General features: G+C 37.9%; 1 protein-coding gene across 3 annotated transcripts in view; it reads left to right on the top strand.

Annotated features, from left to right (window-relative positions):
* ect2 (epithelial cell transforming 2) overlaps window positions 1–20,972 on the top strand; it is a 76,790-nt gene that overhangs the window by 30,411 nt on the left and 25,407 nt on the right. For all 3 annotated transcript variants that reach the window (XR_011960907.1, XM_072572607.1, XM_072572605.1), the window contains 10 exons: window positions 137–267; window positions 1,013–1,125; window positions 3,443–3,505; window positions 4,502–4,718; window positions 7,066–7,202; window positions 11,495–11,614; window positions 15,179–15,247; window positions 17,835–17,945; window positions 18,554–18,650; window positions 19,600–19,681. Coding sequence is in view for 2 of the 3 variants with exons in the window: in XM_072572607.1 (XP_072428708.1) it covers window positions 137–267; window positions 1,013–1,125; window positions 3,443–3,505; window positions 4,502–4,718; window positions 7,066–7,202; window positions 11,495–11,614; window positions 15,179–15,247; window positions 17,835–17,945; window positions 18,554–18,650; window positions 19,600–19,681 (1,140 nt within the window). In the remaining variant the exon portion in view is untranslated. The remainder of the gene's footprint in view (window positions 1–136; window positions 268–1,012; window positions 1,126–3,442; window positions 3,506–4,501; window positions 4,719–7,065; window positions 7,203–11,494; window positions 11,615–15,178; window positions 15,248–17,834; window positions 17,946–18,553; window positions 18,651–19,599; window positions 19,682–20,972) is intronic.

The following is a 20,972-nucleotide window of genomic DNA, read 5'->3' as shown; positions in this document are numbered from 1 at the left end:
AAAGTAAAGTCTAGATCAAGTCTGTCCTGCCATACTTTGATCCTTAAGAAAAATGCATCAATTTTGAGTGTTCCTGTCATGAATCAGAAGTTGTGAAAATTATTTGCTTGTGATTAATAGTTGCTTTGTTCTGTAGTGATTTTCGTATTGCCGATGAAGTGTTTCGAAATGAGTTCAAGGTGCCCCCATTTCAAGACTGTGTGTTATCTTTTCTGGGATTCCCAGATGAAGAACTCCGAACTATGGAAGAAATGACTGAAATGCAAGGTCTGTGGAGGACATACGAGAACAATCACTTTAGAGTTTTCTTCTTGGCAATTTGTTAAAGTTTTGAATGCAGTCATTTCTGAAAGAACATAGTGGGCCTTGTGTAATTTTAAACTTTTTTCTTTCTGTACAAAACTTGTTCTGAGCATCATATTTGTCGCAACTGTTGAGCGTCGGTGATTTTTTGAAGGTTACTTTTGATCCATTCTTAATTTTTGAAATTTAAAACAAAATTTTTTCTATAAAGATTTGGTAGCATTGGAGCAGCAGTTCGCACTGTTGCCTCACGGCGTCGGGGACTTGAGTTTGATTCAACCCTCTGGCGACTGTCTGTCTCTGGAGTTTGCACATTCTCCCGGTGTCTACGTAAGTTTCCTCACATAGGTCAAAGATGTGCAGATTAGGAGACTGGCCATGTTAAATTGCCTGTAGAGGCAGAGGATGAGCAGGCTAGGTGGATTTGCCATGAGAAATGCAGGGATAGGTTAGGGGATGGGCCTGGATGGTATGCTTTTTGGAGGGTTGGTGTGAATTCAATGGGCCTAATGGCCTGCTTTCACATTTCAGGTGTTCTATGATAAATACTACTTTGTGAGACCTTGATCTGGAGCTGTCCATAATGCAGTAGATATTTGAATGCTGTTTGAAACAGTATTCCTGGCCATGGATTATTTGCATAATATTGTGGAAGATCTGACATTGCAAGTAACAAAAATTTGGCAACATGCTTACCCTTGTTTTCCAGGAGGAAGATACTTGCCTCTTGGTGATGATGCATGCACTCACCTTGTGGTGGAGAATACAATAAAACAGCTGCCATTTGAACCCATCAAAAAACTGTTTGTTGTAAAACAGGAGGTGAGACATGTCTCTTTAGCATATTTGTGCCTTAAATTGATATAATATGAAATTACTTAAGTAGTTTGGACTCAGGTGTTAAATAAACCAGCGCCACACCTGCCACAACACTTTTTTTTTGTTTTTTCTCTTTTGTGAGTTTTTGATGACAGTTGCAATGTGCCAGTTTGAGTGAAAGCTGAAACTCTGTTACTGTCTTAGAATTGAATTTATTTGAAGAAGCTTAAGGTGTTTATTTACCTTGTTAATGTATGTCCCAGTAATAGCTGAAATCAACCTCAATGTCTTTTCAGTGATATTGCATTAATTTATGCAGATTTGCACACTTTAAATGATTAATCAGTAACCTCTTAGCAAAGGAACATTTTGGCAATGCTAATTGTAACTTGATAGTATTTGAAGATGTGAAGTACTGATCAAAGACTGATACTTATGATAATCTTTATTTACATTTAATATGAAGAGGTGCTCACTAATGTGCCCTGAGAATCTAGATTACGAGGTAGGTCAATGCAATTGTATTGGCAGACCTTTTTTGAGCAGGTGATGCAGAAAACTACAGGCCAGTTAAATGGTGTCATAGGGAAAATGCTGGAATCTAATGTCAGATTATAGAAGGGCACTTAAAATCTCAGTACAATCTGGCAGATCCAACTTGGTTTCTGAAAAGGAAATGACGTTTGATTAACTTAAGCAAGATAGAAGGGAACCTGGGTTTGTGGTGTATTGAAATTGTAGTAAGCTTTTGACAAGATGCCACATCAACGATGACTACACAAAATAAGAGCTCAGTTTGTAGGGATGACATATGAATGATTTTATTGAATAACTTATTGTCACATATCTTGAAGTGTTTTGTAGCTACAATCCTGTGCCATTTTGAGTTACCATAGGATAGAAAATGTTAGCTAAAAGGTAGCAAAGAGGAGAGATGAAAGTTTTTTTCAGGTTGATAGGTTGTAACTAGTGAAGTAGCAGAAGGGTCACCTGTAGGGCTTCAACTGATTTACAGTCCATGTCAGTGATTTGGATGAAAGGTCTGAACATACGGTACCTTTTTTGATGACGATGAGAATTTAATTACAGATTAACCTCGATTATCCGAAGAACACAGTCGGGGAGTATTTCATTTGGTTAATTTGAATGCCAGATAACATCGTTTAGCCAAGCATCGGGACCTTGCGAGATAATCCGATATTCGGAGAATCAAATGCTGGATAATTGAGATTCCTCTGTAATTGTCAAGAGGAGTTAGAGAATCTGCAAATAGGTATAGAGAGTTCTAGTGACTGACATGGGATATAATGTGAAAACTGCAAACTTTTCCACTTTGGCTAGGAATCGAAAAGCTGTGTATTATTGATTTTTTTTGCAGAGTGTGCCTCACTAGGGTACATTGGAAATCCAGCCCCACTATTCCTTGGGTTGTCACGTAAGTTGAAGATGGTTTAAAAAGTATGCAGAACTCCAACTTGTCTTTTTAGATGCAGTTGAAAAAGTAGGTTTGTATACTTAACAACAAGTATTTTTTTTTTTTTTGCAAGTAAATAGACTCTAACTACAAGTAAACAATTATGAACAACTTAATTCTATTTAGCTATAACTGTAACCCACTTATAAAATTACACTTTATAGCCATGGGTGTAGGTAAATTGAATGTTGCTGTATATTTCAAGGGAAAAGGAATATATAATTAGATAAGCTATACTGTGGCTGTACAGAGCCTTTTTTTTTGAGATTACGTCTAGACTATTGTGCACAAAGAAATGAAATGTCTGAAGTTATTCAGGGAATATTTGTGCATCTCATTCCTTGTATGAAGGGTGTTGAATAGTTTGGACCTGTATCCAGTGGAGCTTTGAATATGTCAAGTGATCTTATTGAAACTGAAGATTCTGGAGGGACTTCTAGAAGATAAATATAGGATGTTTTTTCTTTTGAGATACTCTAGAACCAGGTGATACTTTAAGAAAGCGATTTCTTTTTAAGATTGTGATGAGGGATAATCTTTTGAGTCATTTAATCCATGAATTCTCTTCCCCAAAAAGCAATGAAGTTTGGTTCACTGAATTTCTTCAAGACATGTTTGATAAAGCTTTGGGCAAGGATGTAAATGGTAATAGGGACCATACAGCAAAATGACACCACAATCTGATCAACCTTGATCTTACTGAATGACTGATCAGCATTGATGGGTTGAATGGCATATTTCTCTTCCTCTGTTCACAGATTTCATTTAATTAAGTTCATATCAGGTAATGCGGTCTGGATTTGGTTCTTTAGTGTTATCACTATTAACAATCTGTCTTGTTTTCAGTGGTTCTGGGGAAGTATACAGATGGATGCCAGAGCTGGTGAATCAATGTACTTGTTTGAAGAGGTATACCAAATTTATTTGTAACTATATAATTAAGTTGGAGGGGTTCAGAAAAGATTTACAAAATGTTGCTAGGGTTGGAGGAATTGAGCTATAAGGAGAGGCTGAATTTGGCTGGAAGGAGTTTCTTTTGGAGCACTGGAGGCTGAGGGTTGACCTTATTGAGGTTTTAATACATGAGGAGCATGGTTAGGGTAAATACACAAATCTTTTTTCTGGGGTGGCGGAGTCAGAAACTGGAGGTCATAGATTTAAGATGAGAGGGGAAAGATTTAAAAGGGACCCGAGGGGTAACTTTTTCATGCAGAGGGTGATGCGTGTGTGGAATGAGATGCCAGAGGAAATGGTGGAGGTTGTCACAATTATAACATTTAGAAGGTATTTGAATGGGTATATGAATACAAAAGGTTTAAAGGAGTATGGGACTAGACTTATCCAGGATATCTGGTTGGCATGCACAAGTTGGACCAAAGGGTCTGTTTCCATGCAGTATGTTTCTATGACTGGAGGGTTTGAGTTATGAGGAGAAACTGATTAGGTTGGGACTCCCTTCATTGGAGTGCAGGAAAGGTGACCTTGGACGTTCATAAAATCACAAGGGGTACAGAAAAGTTGAATAGAAAATGTCTTTTCTCTGGGGTAGGGGAGTTCAAAATTAAAGGACATATTTTTAAGGTGAAAGGAGAAAGATTTAAGAGACCTGAGAGGCAACTTTCTCAGGGTGGTTCGTATGTGGAATGAACTGCCAAAGGAAGTGGTAGATGCAAGTACAGTTAAAACATTTAAAAGATATTTCTAAAGATGCATGAATAGGAAATGTTTAGTGGAATATGAGCCAAATGCAGGCAAATGGAACTAGTTTCGTTTGGAAAACTTAGTTGGCATGGACATGTTGGACTGGAGAGTTTGTTTCTGTGCTGTGTGACTCAATTACTCTATATTGATCCACTTTTTCTAGAGCTGTTCAGCTGTAATAAGGCTTTTGTTCTCTAATTACAGTCAGAAAGTCCAACGCTGAAGACATCGGTGTCTTTGCTTTCATTGAGCACACCAAATAGCATGCGCAAGAGGCGCCGCTTGCGGGATACACTGACACAGTTTACAAGAGAGACTGACAGCTTCTCGCCTTTCCCTCCACGCAAAAGGCCTTCAGCAGAAGCTTCCATTTCACTGGGATCTTTGCTGGATATCTCTAACACGCCGGACTCATGTGGAGGTTTGTTGATTTTTGTTTTCATTTTATTATAAAACTATTTTGAAATAAGAATTACCTAGCACTGAAGATGATCATTATTTCATTCTATGTTGATTATTTCAAATGTGCTGTTCAATTAGTTTTACAATTGTACTCCTTTCCAATAATTCTGTCAATACTTGTTCTTTGCTTATGATACTTAGCAGATGCCCTTCTGGAATGTTGGTGTTCAATTTGATTTTACTATCACTTCAACATTTGCAATCATGCAGCTCTCTTTTTTTTATTATTATCACCTTAAACTTATGCCCTGATATTCCTGACCTTCCTGTCACTGTAATCAATTTTCTCTACTCTAGAGAACCCAATGGTAGAGATATGGTGTCTCTTCTCAATTCCTTCATTCTTGATACCATTCTAATATTTAATTCTCTTAACGTTTGACCTTTTTCTCTGTGTGGATTATTATCCAGTGTTGAACATAGCTTGGTGTCTAACCAGTATTTTAAGTTAGGTTAACACAATTCCTTGCTTTTATAAAATCAAGGATGCTATTCTCTAAGTGTTCTTACTGTCTTAATGTCTATACTCAAAGTCTCTGTTCTTGCAGTCCCTTTAAATTAACTAATAAATTAAAATGATAATTAAACTAAATTAATGTTGTTTCACTTATTTCTTTCTTTCTTTTAAATTTTTACATTTTTTTTCTCTGCATTAAATTTCTATGTATTCCTGTTTCGACAATCTGTGACCAGTTTGCTCCTTTTCGTCCCCTTTCTCAAGATGGCACTGCGTTTTACCATCTGCAGACGTTGAATTTGTGCTGTTTGTACTCAGTGCAGATTACTGTCTGCCTGTATTACAACCACCTCTATTTCTGATGTAGAACTTTGGGAACACCATTGTCTGTTCCCTTTTCTTGATATCCCCAAGTCTGGAAAAACAATTATTGTTTTTGCAAAGTCAACACATTTTGCATCTGTGGTATCACTGACTCTTTTGTAAGCAAAGTTAAATTGTGTTATTAAATTGTACTCTCTTTAAAGTAATTGGACAGTCTGTTGCATTATTCCTATCTTGCATCCCTGTTATTTTCATTATTTGGATTCTACTAAAGCAGCAGTCTTTTAATTAAATAAGTTGATCATTTTCTAAAATAACTTATTTTAGAAGGAATAACCAGTCTCATTTAGTTCTTTTTTTCTTTCAGAATATGAAATGAACAGGATAGCAAAGAGGCATAGAACAAGTGATAGACAGCAGGGCACGTTTGTGCAAGGTGGCAAACCATTCCATAACTGTCGAGTTCAGAGATGGTCCAAAAATGGAAAAAAGTCTGGCAAGCTTATTAGTCATATCAACTCAGAAATAGGACAACATGCTAAATGTCTAGAATTTCTTCAAAAGAAAGAAGAATATGAACATAATATTTTTAGTTCCCCTATTAACACTTCAAAGGTAAAATTAACGTTTGAGCTTGAAAATATGCTTGAGGTTAGAGACACAACACAGGAAGGAGAAACATTTCCAAGGAAAGCTTTTGTAGAATTTCTAGAAGTTACTGAGGGAAACGTCCTGTGCAGCAACACTGTGATTGAAATGGATGCTTCTTCCTGCACTACAGAAAAGCTTGATGTCGAGGTAGCTGAAGGACTTCACAAAACAAATGCAGTCGATAATTTAGCAAACTTTAGGAAGATTACTGACTTGTCGCAAGTTATTGAAATGCATTTGACAGAATTTCAACAGAATACCAGTGCCAAAAATATGGATATTGAATCATGTGATCAGGAAGAGAGGCTTCCAACTCGAGGCAATTTGGATAAAGATGGAGATTTTGGCATGTTACAAAAATGTCACGTTGATGCATTTTCCAATGTGGTTAAAGCACGATTTCTAGAATTAGAGGTGGCAATAGCTGATAAACAAATGCAACAGTACTTTGAGAAAAATGAGAATGATGAATTTCAACCAAGCAGCATGATTGAAAACCTTCAGGATGTAGAAATGTCTTCAGTCTCTGAATGTTCTGCGGCTCAAAGCTTTACTTTGTGGGATGTCAGTGCACTTTATAGTGAAGGTACCTTTTGGGATATTACTAGTAAGAACATTTTTGCAATTGTTTCATGGTGTTTTTTGTACAGCAAAAAAATTAGGGTTGTTTAATTCTCATTTAAGTATAAAATAAGTAGCGTCCTTCAAAGAATTTGTACTTTATGCAGAGCAATTTTAGGTTTGAGCTTTTGTGGCATTTCACCTTTTGTTTAATTCAAAAAAATTTTCTGCCTACTGGAGGGAGAAATTATATCTATATTTAGTGCTGTTGCTATATACTGTTTTAATTGAAAATTGTTTTTCCATCCTACAGAAACTCCCAAGTCTAGCATAAAATCTTCGAAATGTTGTGCAGCTATTCCTGCAAAGCAGTCTGCACGGTGGCAAGTTGCAATGGAACTGTACCAGACAGAAAGCAACTATGTTGATATTTTAACGACCATTATTCAGGTAGGGTCACTTGTCTGTTTTTATTATTTACACTCCCCGTGGGGCATGGACCTCTGAAGCTGGCCAGCATTTATTGTCTGTCCTTAATTGCCCTTGAGAAGGTGTGGTAAACTGCCTTCCAGAACCACTGCAATCTGTGTGCTGTAGGTCATGATATTCTATTTACAGTTCAACCAGCAAAAAAAACTGTGCATTTCTCCCAACGTCTGAATAGATTTTACCCTCTCCCAACTGAGGTAATCTAAAACTCTGCTGCTCTGTCATAACTTGCACTAGATAACTTTTGCCTGTTGCCTCTGGTCACGGATCTCCTGGTCAAGCAATACCTTGATTTTTCAATTCTCATCTTTGTCTTTAACTCACTGCCTGGCCTTGGCCTTCCTGATTTCTGTTGTGAAACCTCTAGTCCTACAACTCTAAGATATCTGCAGTGTTCAGATTCTGACTTTTTGTTTGTTTGTTCCACTATTCCACTGCACCTTAACCAAATTGTGCTAGGCCATGGTACTACAACCTTTTTAGAATGTAATGCAATATAAACCACGTTTTTGGCTTTGTGGGTCAAAGGTCATACAGCTTTTGTTTCCTGGCATCAAACAAGATTTATTTTTTTAAATCCGTAGTTTCAGTAGAATGCAAGTAATACATTGCTAGATGTAGAATTGGCAGTCATCTAGTTTATTGATATTTTATAAAATATCTCCAAGAAATAACAATCTTTGCAACAATAACCCCACTCATTGTCCCCTCAAGTGTCAGCTATAGCTCAGTTAACAGCATTCCAGTCAAAAGTTCCTGGATTTAATTTCTGCTCCAGAAACTTGAGCACAATCTACCATGACACCTTGCTGCAGAACTGAAGAAGCCTTGCTGGAGGTGCTACCATTTTTATTAAATGTTAAACTGAAGTCTCTTACTCCTGCAGATGTGAAAATTCAACTCAATAGCACTATTCAAAGAAAAGCGAGTATATTCTGGTGTCCGAGCTATTGTTTATTCTTCGATGGACTTCACCAAAATGTATTTAGAAATATCACCTTGCTGCGCTTAAATTAGCAGCAACAGCAACTACAAGTCGATTACATTATTGGTTTTGAAGCACTTTGGACATTGAGATTACAAGTGCTATATAAATACAAATTCTTTCTGAAGTTTGCTTATTTTTTAAAATCTGTCTACAAATACTATTACTCACTTTTGAAAGCATTGGAATTTGCATTTTTGGCAATTTTTTTTTGCATTAGTATCCGCTTCCATTCAAAGTGCATTCTCATTTTGACATCTCGGCTTGTTATCCAATGTGAAGTTTTTAAGATAAATTTGCATGTTTAGCCAAAAGTGTCTTTTTTGGTTATCCACTCAATGGAGTTAGTAACTTTCTACCAAATAAATTCTCCCAAAATTTCTAAGTATGTATATACTGGGGAATAGAAACGTCAGCATAGCTAAAAAGATTACTTTGCCTCTGTTTTCACTGAGGAAGTTAGAAGAAATCTCCCAGAACTGGACATCCAGGTGAATGGGGAGAATGGGAAGTTGATAAAATTAACATTAATAATTAAATTGTATTGGAGGTGTCCATAGAGCTGATAGTTGATAAATCCCTTGAACTTAATGTTGTCTATATTCCAAGGATGTTGCAGACAGCTGTAGAAGTAGTTGATGCATTGGTGATTATCTTCTAAAACACTTAATTCTGAAATTATTCTAGTGCATTGGAAGATACAAAATGCCATCTGTATTTAAGAAGGGAGCAAGAGAAAACCGAGCTATAGATCTGTTCATCTGACATTGGTGCTCGGCAAAATGCTGGAGTTTATTCTGAAGGACAGGATAAATAAACACTTTTTTTTTTTTGCTTTTTAATGATTTGCTTGCACACAGCATGAAATTACAGATAGGAAATCATTTGACTGACTTGATTTTTTGAAGGTGTTATGAATAAAGTTGGTAAAGAAGAGCTGATGAATGTAAACATTTGGGGGCTGGCTAGAAAAATGTTAAATCACAAACAGAGGGAAAATATAACATGGGTGGGTTGACTGGTTGTGACTATACTGATCATTTTAGTAAGGTTAATCTGTCCTTGGCCTCCTTTCCAGAGGAGTTATAAAGGCATAGGTGCCAAAATGTCTGAACTGGCTACTTTAATAATGGCTAACAGATGCTGCCTAAATCAAAAATCAAAAGGTTTTCAGGCTTTTTTAAACACTTGAGCAATGAAAGGGGAGTGGCCAGTTCTCCCATTTCAGGTTTTATTCTAGTTTTGGGTTGGTTTTAGCTGGGGACCCAAAGAAACAGCCCCATGCTGGTCCTCTTTCCTGTAAGAACCTATGTTTGAATTTTCCTTTTTACCAAGGATTGTGTTAAAGGATGTTCAAGTATATTGGAGCAGCTTTTTGTTGAGTTGCGTTTTCATGTTGATTGGGTTTTTAAATAGCTGTTATTCTAAATTTGGTTTTCTTTTCTTCATGTGTAAATAAATTCTGTTTTGCTTAAAACAGTGGTTTGACCAGTTATATTGCTCTTGGAATAGTCACCTTGCATCTGCTTAAAACAATTTGAAAAGTTAGGTTGTGGGCTAAATGTCTGACCTGGTACATAACAACATGATTGACCAACAGGCAGAAACCAGTAGGAATAAACTGGTCATTCTCTCCAGTGGTAGACTGTGACCAATAGAGTAAGGATCAGTACTTGGTGCCCCAGCAGCTCACGAGCAGTTCACAAGCTATACATTAATGATTTGGAGTTGAGGACCAAATTTGCAGATGATACAAAGATTAGAAATGTAGAAAGATGTAAAGCAACTTTGGTTGGATTTGGAAAGGCTGAGTGAATGGGAAAAAGCATGGCAGATAACCTCACTTTTATTCCCCCAAATGATATTTTACTAACTTTGGTAGGAGAAACTGATTTGCTGATATTTCTTACATAAGGAGTTTAAAAATATTGACGTATGAAGGGACCTTGGTATCCTTGTCAATAAGTCTCTGAAAACTATTATGCAGGTGTAGTAAGCTAGTAGGGAGGCTAATGGGGGCCTTAATTGCAAGATAATTTGAGCAGAGGAGTACTAAAGCCTGGCTTCAGTTTTATATAGGAGCTTGGTTGAATTGCATCGGAGATACTGCAATTTTGGTCCTTTCATCTTGTGTAAAGAGAGTGCCGTTGGGTGAGTGTGACGTAGGTTTGCTGTTCCTGGGGTGACAGGACTGTGAAATGGGACCTGAATTTTGAAAAATGAGAGAACTACAAAATATTTAAAGGAGATGGTAGATGCAAGTATGATGTTTCCTTTTTTTGGGGTGTTTATGACCAAACATTATTTTTAAAAATAAGGGTAATGCCATTTTGGTCGAGATGAAGAGAAATAATTTATTGAGGATGGTGAACCTTTGGAGTTCTGTTCTATAGAGTATGGATTTCTGATTACGAATCTCTGCCGTAAACCTACTTGATGCCCAAGGCTATGGGGATGTGTGGATGAGTGGGTAAGAAGAGGCATTGAAGTGTTCAATCAATCATTACCATATTGAATGGTGAGGCAGGCTTGACACACTGGCCTTCTCCTATTCCCATGTTCCTTAAGCATCATATATTCCAAGTGTCCTTGAATACAAAACATTTTGACACTATGATTCTTGAAGGCATATTGATTAGTCAATATGTTCTAATTAAAGCACATCTTTCAGATTAGTTTACATATCCTGGGATGTGGACACTGCTGGCCAGGCTGGTATTTTGTTGCTTCTCCCTGTTTTTTGTTTTGAATGGCTAGGTCATTTCAGAAGGTAGTTAAGAGTGAGCACATTATTGTAGGTGTGGCGTCTTATGTAGGCTAGATCAGGTAGCGATGAGTGTTTTTTTTTAAATTCTTCTTTGTGTAGGTGAGCCAGATAAATTTTCACAGCAAGCAATGATGGTGGTATGATAGCCATTACTGAGGCAACTCTTGCATTGTAGATATTTTTATTTACTGAACTTAAACTGTACCAACTGCAGAAGTGGGATTTTTAACCTGCAACCTTGGGCTTAGTTGCTCCAGATCTGAGGCATTACCACTCTGTGATCATTCCCCCATTTTAGGTTAGATGCTTATAGTAAATGGCACACTGGTTGACTTGATGTTCTATTACCTGGTGGTTTGTAAGTTAAGTGAAGTAATCCAAATATTGTCCAAAATAATACACTTTTTGCTTGCACAGTTTCTATTCATTCCATTTATAAATATTATCACGAATTTATAAAACTGTGTGCAGATAAAACTTAAATTGTTTATCCTTTGTTAGTTATTTAAGGTTCCTTTGGAAAAAGAGGGCCAACTTGGAGGTCCTATTCTTGCGCAAGAAGAAATAAAAACAATATTTGGCAGTATTCCAGATATTTTGGATGTACACACAAAAATTAAGGTAAGTAAAACTTCTGTACAGAAAATACCGCGATACTATGCAGATAATCATGAACTGCAATTTGTATTAAAATACTAATTGGGGTATTAATTTCCAATGCATGAGGAAGACTTGAAAATTAATATTTACAGAGCATGTGAGTTAATAAGTAGTTTTTTTTTCAGTATTGCTAATCAACCTGTTTGGGAACATTATGTCATGCTTCTGGGGGAGATAGATTTTGAATTCAACCTCTGTGCCACTGAGCCCTACAAGTCATTTTTATCTTGACACTTTTATTAGAACAACTTTAAACATCTATATTGTTAAGAGTGCTGGAGAAACTCAGCATATCTTGCGGCATCTACATGAAAAGAAATGGAATGAACATTTTTGAGATGAATTTGACTCTTTCTTTTGAACTGCATGTTGAATAAAAATGTCATTTTTCTCCAGTTAAGTTAGAGGTTGTTCAGTCTTTTGAAAATGCTTGTCCCTGCTACGAGAGACCCTGGACTATTACAATCTCAAAGCAAAAGAGAATTTTCATAATCAAGTGAATCATTTGGGCCTTGTGTCCAACTTGAAATGCCAATTAACTACCTATAAACACCCAACTCCATACTAAGATATAACAGTTTATAAAACATTGATAATCCTTTAGTCTTCCAAGACTAACCTGAAAATGTGTTGCTGGAAAAGCGCAGCAGGTCAGGCAGCATCCAAGGAGCAGGAGAATCGACGTTTCAGGCATGAGCCCTTCTTCAGGAATGAGGAAAGTGTGTCCAGCAGGCTAAGATAAAAGGTAGGGATGAGGGACTTGGGGAAGGGGCATTGGAAATGTGATAAGTGGAAGGAGGTCAAGGTGAGGGTGATAGGCCGGAGTGGGGGTGGGGACGGAGAGGTCAGGAAGAAGATTGCAGGTTAGGAAGGCGGTGCTGAGTTCGAGGGATTTGATTGAGACAAGGTGGGGGGAGGGGAAATGAGGAAACTGGAGAAATCTGAGTTCATCCCTTGTGGTTGGAGGGTTCCGAGGCAGAAGATGAGGCGCTCTTCCTCCAACCGTCGTGTTGCTTTGGTCTGGCGATGGAGGAGTCCAAGGACCTGCATGTCCTTGGTGGAGTGGGAGGGGGAGTTAAGCGTTGAGCTATGGGATGGTTGGGTTGGTTGGTCCGGGTGTCCCAGAGTTGTTCTCTGAAACGTTCTGCAAGTAGGCGGCCTGTCTCCCTGATATAGAGGAAGCCACATCGGGTGCAGCAGATGCAATAAATGATGTGTGTGGAGGTGCAAGTGAATTTGTGGTGGATATGGAAGGGTCCCTTGGGGCGTTGAAGGGAAGTAAGGGGGGAGGTGTGGGCGCAAGTTTTCCTTGGAGGGAAGTAAGGGTTGTGGGGAGGAGAGAGAGAGGTAAAACTTGAGCCCACACCTTCCCCCTTACTTCCCTCCAAGGAAAACTTGCGCCCAGACCTGCATTTGTTGCTCCCAATCCATGCAATCGCAGAAGGTGCAACACCTGCCTCTTTACCTCTTCCATGCTGACCATCCAAGGCCCCAAACACCCATTTCAGATTAAGTAGCATTTCACTTGTACTTCTTTCGATTTGGTCAATTGCATTCATTGCTCCCCATAGGGTCCATCTTGTTCTCCCTTTTCACCCCACCAGCCTTTACATGCAAAGAATAATCCTCCGCCATTTTCGCCAACTCCAACAAGACGCCACCACTAAACACATCTTCTCTTCCCTTCCTCCTGTCTGCATTCCGCAGAGATCATTCCCTCCCTCCGGGTCAACCTAGTCCACTCCTCCTCCATCACACCTAACACTTCTCCCATCACACATACAGCACCTTCCCATGCAATCGTAGAAGGTGCAACACCTGCCCCTTTACCTCTTCCATGCTGACCATCCTAGGCCCCAAACATTCATTTCAGATTAAGCAGCATTTCACTTGTACCTCTTTCAATTTGGTCTATTGCATTCGTTGCTCTCAACTCCTTACAGATGCTGCCAGACCTGCTGAGATTTTCCAGCATTTTCTCTTTTGGTTTCAGATTCCAGCATCCGCAGTAATTTGCTTTTAATAAAATTATGTTGTTTTGCTTAATTTATCTGCTTGGGCATCTGTCATGATAGAGGCTGACTTGTTGTAGATCCATTTGTAATTGTACAAAACTTGTGCATCTTCATGGAATCTGTCATCTGCAGAATTGCTGTTTCTGCTAGTTGCCTGAGGTATTCTGAAAATGAACAACTGCTATCTAGTCTGCACAGTTCCTCTTCCCCAGCTCCGTCATTCTGTAAAGCATGCACTACCTTCCTTGTTCCCTACAAAAACTATATTCCCTCTCTCCTTCCCTTAAAAAAAGAACTCTCCCTCCCTTCTTCCCTCTGAAACACCACACTACATTCCTTCCTTGCTCCAAAAATCACATTCCTTCACTTGCTCACCATCCTCCACAAAACCATGCTTGCTGGCTCCCCCTCCCCGTCCCCATAAAACATGCCTCCTTCCCACCCACACCCGCTCTACTACCCCCACCCACCCCAAGGCTGTCAACAAAGTGCCTGGATTCCCTCCTGCCCACCCTCCCACCTTCCTTGCCTCCCTCCCTGTCACTCACTTGTTATAAAGGTACAGTGCATGCCTTCAACTTTAAGAATAAGTGAATACTGTTCTGCACTGAGTGCTTACAAGACCAGTCTGGGTGTACTGGAAAATTGAAAGTATGTAATATTTGGCTATGAAACAGATACTTGAGTTGCATGCTGTTTTGACGACAATTCGAATTTAACCAATCAATTTTATACTATGCTTCAAAATACTAAAGCCCAACTGAGTTTGAATTTATTGTTTTGCTAACATCAAACCGTTGAGACAGTCTGATTTTGGGGATGTAAAAAAGGCAGGCATTTTGAAAATCAGAGCAACTGCCATTGAAACACACTCCATCAGAGGTACCTTTTCAGATGAAACATATTCACAGTAAAAGAAAGACTATGATCTAGGGAGATCTTCAGATGAAAGAATAAAGACACCGATGATAGCTGCTGTATGGTTTTGAAATTAAAACATTTTCGTAAATGTTTTATTGAAACAGTGTATTGTTATAGAGTTCATGTTTAGGGTTAAAGAATAAACTGATATTATTTACTTTAAATAGTGGAATTTGGGAGTTCTGTCACTCATATATTTTAACACATTACGAGGCAAGGTGATCTTTTTTGGGTGTTTAGTTTAATTAACAAGGGTTCATCACCATGTTGTAACACAGTTCACAGAACCATGCCTACTGTCTGCAGTAATGCAGTACATCCTTTTTCTTTTAATTGAATCTACTTGTGTCACATGATTACGATTGCATTTTCTGTAGAGTTTTCTTCTAAAGGACTTTGTCAAGGGTTTTATTAAATTCTTTGACATAACCATGATCATGATTCCTATATCTGACCATTTTCTCTCCATTTGGAATCTTGATGACTTTTCAATGTTTGTCTTGGAATATATGCTTACTTTGGTCTGAGGTAATCAATACAACATTTTACAGCACATCTGAATGGCATTTTGTTTTGTTTCTTTCCATAGACTGATCTTGAGGAACTTATTTTGAATTGGTCAGAAAACCACAGTATAGGTGGCATTATTCAAAAATATGTGAGTATTTTTAAGAAAAAATTTTAAGAAAAAATTCACCCCCTCCCAGCCTAGTAGGTAAAATAATAGTTGGATTTGCATTGGCTGCAAATTTCTAATTGAGTTCTTCATTCTGTGAAATTGAATTTCAGCAAGTAATGCTGCATTTCACCCAGTGATATTAGTCTAAGGGATGGGAAAGATTAATGTTTCTTCTGACTGGCCTCCGGTTGTCAATTGACGATAGGATCTCACAAATCCAGTTTGGTCAAATTTCATGTTATTACAATAGAATGTAATACGTTCAGTTAAGCTCACCAGTAATCTGTTCACTGACTCTCATTTTGACTGCTGTAATATTCATAGTTCAGATAATCAAGCAACTGTTGTGCAAGCTATAGGACTTCGATAAAATTCAGGCTTAGACTAAATGGCAAATAGCATTCATGCTGCACAAGTGCTAAGCAGTCTCTAAGTAAACCCTTTTTCCCCATGATTTGTAATTGTTTAAATCATTGAATCTCCCACAATCAAATTTCCTTGACCACCAGTGACATGTAGTGGACTAGCCCCATTAATTAACAAGAGTTGCATGTGGGGTGGTCCTATAATCAAACCGGAACCAGGACAGTTTGGTATTGAGTTAAGTTGTAGGCTGTTTTCTTTAAGCCTGTTTTCAAAGTTTGGACTGCTCTATCTGCCACCATTGGACAATGGATGGTATGGAGTTGTATGGCTTGTCAAATGCCATTTTACTTTAGGAAATACTCAAATTTCTTGATAAATGATTAGTCTGTTGTTTGTGACCAATACCTCTGGATTCCATGTATTACAAAACCTGTTCTCAACTTTTCAATCGTCATCCCCATGTTTGACAAATGAAGTCTATGCATGTCCAACCACTTTGAATGGGTGCCCAGAATGACTAAAAATATAGAGCCTGTGAAAAGGCAGAGTTGACTTGTAATGTGTATAGAGTTTACCTAACCATTCCCACAAATTGTGTATTTTGCTAGGAGTGACTCCTCCAACTCTTGAGCTTGTTCTCCATCTACAAGGCACAACCAGGAACATTAAAATATCTCCTTGCCTTGATAATTCAGTTCCAACATTATTAAGGAAACTGAATACCATCCAGGCCAGACAGACTATTTGGTTGTCAACCCATTCACCATATCGGAGTTCAACAATGTGTGTAGTATCTACACAATGGGCTGTAGTAACTTGTCAGTGATTCTTCAGCACATTTCAAATCCATGACCTCTACTGTGGTATCAGATAATGGTTCTGAAAGAGTTAATGTTCTTATTACATTTGAGCTCCACCTCTTCTGATGGCCCCAACTGTGGGGTGAAATAGTGAGATCTTCTACAGATAGGTTCTATCTTACTCCCAAAAGTCTAATAATTATTATTGGTTTGTAATGAATTTGTATTTCTTGCTATGATGAAACAAATCATCTCATTAATTAACTAAGACCCATGCTTTCTTCTGTAAAGATGACAGTGGTGTATCCTTTACTGCTGGTAATCAGTTTGGTCATAAAGAGGATTGGTGGCAGTGACCCACCTCAAACAATCTTTTACTCTGAACCACATACTGGCACAGGTTACAGATACCGTAAGATGTCAGCAACACTGCCACCTGCAAGTTAACTTCTAATTTACACAGCATCCTTAGAAATATCTCACCATTTCTTCATTGCTGGGTCAAAATCCTAGAATTTCCAACTCTAAGCATTCTTGAAGTGTATACTACGTGAACTGCATTGGTTTGTGAAGATTGCTTACCATTGCTTTCCTGAGCAATTGGACATGAGCAATTGGACATAAGCAATAAATACCAGCCTTGCTAATGACCCCCCTCAGTCTAAGTTATTTTTCTTATTTTAAGTAAATGTTTTTGACATCCTGAATTACATTTTCTGGGATGTTACCTGGACTGGAAGGTTTGTTATCACAAGAGGTTGGATAGGCTGGGACTTTTTCACTGGATTGTAGAAGACTGGGGGTTGACCTTATAGGGGTATATACAATCATGAGGGGCATGGATAAGGTTGATAGTTTTTCTGCGTGGTAGGGGAGTCTAAAGCTAGAGGAATAGGTTTAAGGTGAGTGGACAGATACAAAGGTAGAGAGGGGTAAGTTTTTCACACCGACATTGGTGAATGTCTGGAACAGGCTGCCAGAAGCATTGGTGGAAGCAAATGCAGTTTTGACATTTAAGAAACATTTAGACAGGTACATGGATGGAATAGTTATGGGGGGATATGAGACAAATACAGGCAAATGGGATTAGTTTAAATTGTGAAAACTGGGCAGCATGGACAAGTTGCTTTCTCTTGGACCTGTATTTGGGTTTAAAAACTGTTGTGACAAACATACTTAAGCACTGAAGGATTCTTCGTTGGTGCAGAAATTTCAAGCTGTGTAACATCAGGAATCCTGAGGTATTTAAACAGAAGATTTTAAAATGGTCCTTTTCATTGCAAAGACCAAAGTCCTTGTGTGCTCTGAAGAACACTTTCTAGTCATCAAATTAAATAACAGCTAAATTGTTTTACATTTGATGCAATGGATACATATTGAAACTGGCATTTTTGTTTCAGTCAAAGGATTTGGTGAAGACCTATCCGCCATTTGTGAACTTCTTTGAAATGAGCAAAGATACTATTGCGAAGTGTGAAAGGCAGAAACCAAGATTTCATGCCTTCTTAAAGGTATGGGCTTTATTTGACACATTTGTACCTGAGTTTCTAATCCTTTTCTCTGAAAGGTGCACATGGCCTTCCATTTACCTGAAATCATTGACAGTGAATTCAGTTGACTAATTCATATTACCTAATTCATACTGAAACTTGCTTCCAAAGTAATGTTTTAACTCCATCTGAAAGTAGGGTCACATGAGACTCAACATTAACTCCCTTTCTTTTCACAGCTGCTGAGATTCTTCAGCATTTTCTGTTTTAATTTTCGGTTTCCAAAATCCACACTGTTTTGTTTGTTTAAGAAGTTAAAGTTTCATTGGGCATACCTTTTTTTTAAAATGGTTGAGGGGCAATGTGACTGGGATGGAAGGTTTCAGCTAACAATTTTCCTTCATCTGCAAAATGTTTGCCTCCTGTTATGTAGAAAATTATTTACCTTTGCTTGACAACTATGCACAGAGCCTAAAAAGAGCTTGTCACTCCAATTTACAATTTCTTGATGCTGAAGTTTTAAATGAGACTCATTTTAGCATTTCAAAGTTATTTGACTGATTAGTTTATCATTTTCTGACAAATTTTTATGATGAAGTTTTTTTTTATTCCCCTCATTATCACTACAGATTAATCAAGCTAAACCTGAATGTGGTCGCCAGAGCCTGGCTGAACTGCTTATACGACCTGTACAGAGGTTGCCAAGTGTGGCCTTGCTGTTGAATGGTATTGAATCTTGGAAATGTTACTATAGAACATTTACAGAATGCGCAAATGGGCCTGGACAATCTGAACTATCTTACCAGTACCTGCATCAAAATCCACAGGCAATTTCACCAAAAATTACATTTCTGCTTTCAGATTTTGTACATCTGCTCTGAGAAATAATTATGTAGTGTAGTTAGTTTAATCCATCTGTTTAGAGCTGTAAAATGAAACCTTCTAGAGCAAGTGGAACTTGAACTCTGGCCTCCTGGCTCAGAGGTAGGGGCAGTACCCCTACAATAATAAGTATATAACTGAATTTAGTCTAGTAAGAAATTTAAAAGCTAATGTTTGAAGCTCGCATCTTAATTAGACCAGACCAGGCAAAGGTGGCAGATTTCCTTGCCTGAAAGGCATTAGTGAACCAGAGAGTTTTTTAACATCAGTTGCGTGCTGCATGGTTGTTTCACAGTTCCTTTAGCTCAAATGTCACCATTTGCTTTTGTGGGCTTTGGATCCATGTTCTCGGAACATTCGTGTGTGGTTCTGGGTCACTGATATTGCTATTACATCACTTCACTTCCCCACTGTTGTGGACAGTTGCACTTGCTGAAGGTAAATTGTAGAGAATTAAGTCAAAGGTTTTTTTTCCTTTTTTTTTTTTGGTTCCCTCGTTTTTTGTTGCAGACCCAGCCGAGCAGCGATATTGTTCGCTGACCGAGCAAGCCAAGTTCTAGTGGTGCTTTTGAGCCAGTCTTAGTATTGATACCCTCCCCAGAGAGCAATCCGTGCCTTTGCCACACTGATTTCTTTTAAATGCTGTTAAACTCGAAGTCCTGACTGAATGAGAGCCGATTTAATGTAACTCACTTCAAGGCTTGCCTGAGACATGACTTCTATTTTAGCTTTGCATGACTTGAATGAAACTTTAATTGCCTGGGGTTTAACTCAAATTTATCTTTTTGTTTAGACCTTCGCAAACATACAGATGATGCTAATCCTGACAAAATCAGTTTGGAAAATGCGATTGAATTGCTAAAAGAAGTAATGACGTAGGTTCCTTTTTTGTATACAATGATGCATTGATAATTAATTGACCAAGGCAGTATCCTTAATTTTCATACTGTTATTCAAATGGTGAAATGTTTTATATGGGGTGGTACATCTGACAAGCATTACTTCCTACAGATCTTCCATGACTTAAGGGCGAAATATGAATGTAAGTTGGACCGAATTGGACTTTAAGGTTCAGTCTTTTAATGTTGCTAGATATTAATTGAAGATTTTTTTTGCACTCTTGCAATCGTTACTTTTTTAATCCCTCAAATATCCTTCTTTTTTTTTTAAATACTTAAACTATCTTTCTCCTTTTGCTTTTCGTTCATGGGGACCTTCATTCTCTGGGCTTTAGTTTGCTTCCTCCTAATCCAAACAGTAAAAGTTAAATTTGTCAGCCATGTGGTTTTGAATTTTTAAATTTATTTTTAAAATAGCTGTTCAATGGCTATAGGGAAATGTTTTTGGACAAAAACAAAATCAGGAAATTGGCTAAAACCATTTGTAATACATAGTCTCTACTCCTTTTGAAAAATTCTCAAATTGTTCAAAGATCTTTCTGGAGTTTTTAAAAAAAAAATCACTTTTTTTCTAATGTCAGCAAATACAGCCATCAAATTGTGCCAACACAGTAATTAGAAGTGAGATGAATAATTGTTATCAACACTAAGTTAAAAGTCACACAGTGCCAGATTATAGTCCAACAGGTTTACTTGGAAGCACTACCTTTCGGTGTGCTTCCAAATAAACTTGCGGGACTATAATCTGGTGCTGTGATTTTTGTTTAACGTTGTACACCCCAGTCTAACAACGGCCCGTCCAAATCATTATTAACACAAACACAAACAGACAGATGTGGCCTTAATTTTATTCCAAAAAAAAGCAAAGCAATACAAGCATTTAAAATGTGGGTGCTTCAGATAAGTGTGCTGCCTCTTTAGAATATTTGATAATTTTGAAGAAAGAATTAGTTCATAACTGTGTTAATATGTATTCACAACATAGTGGAGAGCATACTGAAAGTATGCTGTATGGGCTAATGGGCATTATTGGAGTGCTCCCTTTAACTGAAAATTGGCGAATATTTTGGAGTTTGATGGGCTGACTCAAACTAGGAAGTTAAAAATAATATTTAATCAAATTTGGCCTATCATCTTTGCATTGTGCCAATTTTCTGCCTTTTTCCTATATCCCTGCACATTCTCTCTTCAGATAATTATCTAATGCTTGCTTGACTATCTTGATTGAGCCTGCCTGCACGACACATGCAGGCATTCCATTTTGAGC

Source organism: Chiloscyllium punctatum, chromosome 6 (genome assembly GCF_047496795.1).
Source record: "Chiloscyllium punctatum isolate Juve2018m chromosome 6, sChiPun1.3, whole genome shotgun sequence".
In the NCBI taxonomy this organism is placed as follows: domain Eukaryota; kingdom Metazoa; phylum Chordata; class Chondrichthyes; order Orectolobiformes; family Hemiscylliidae; genus Chiloscyllium; species Chiloscyllium punctatum.
This window is presented reverse-complemented; position numbering and strand designations above follow the sequence as displayed.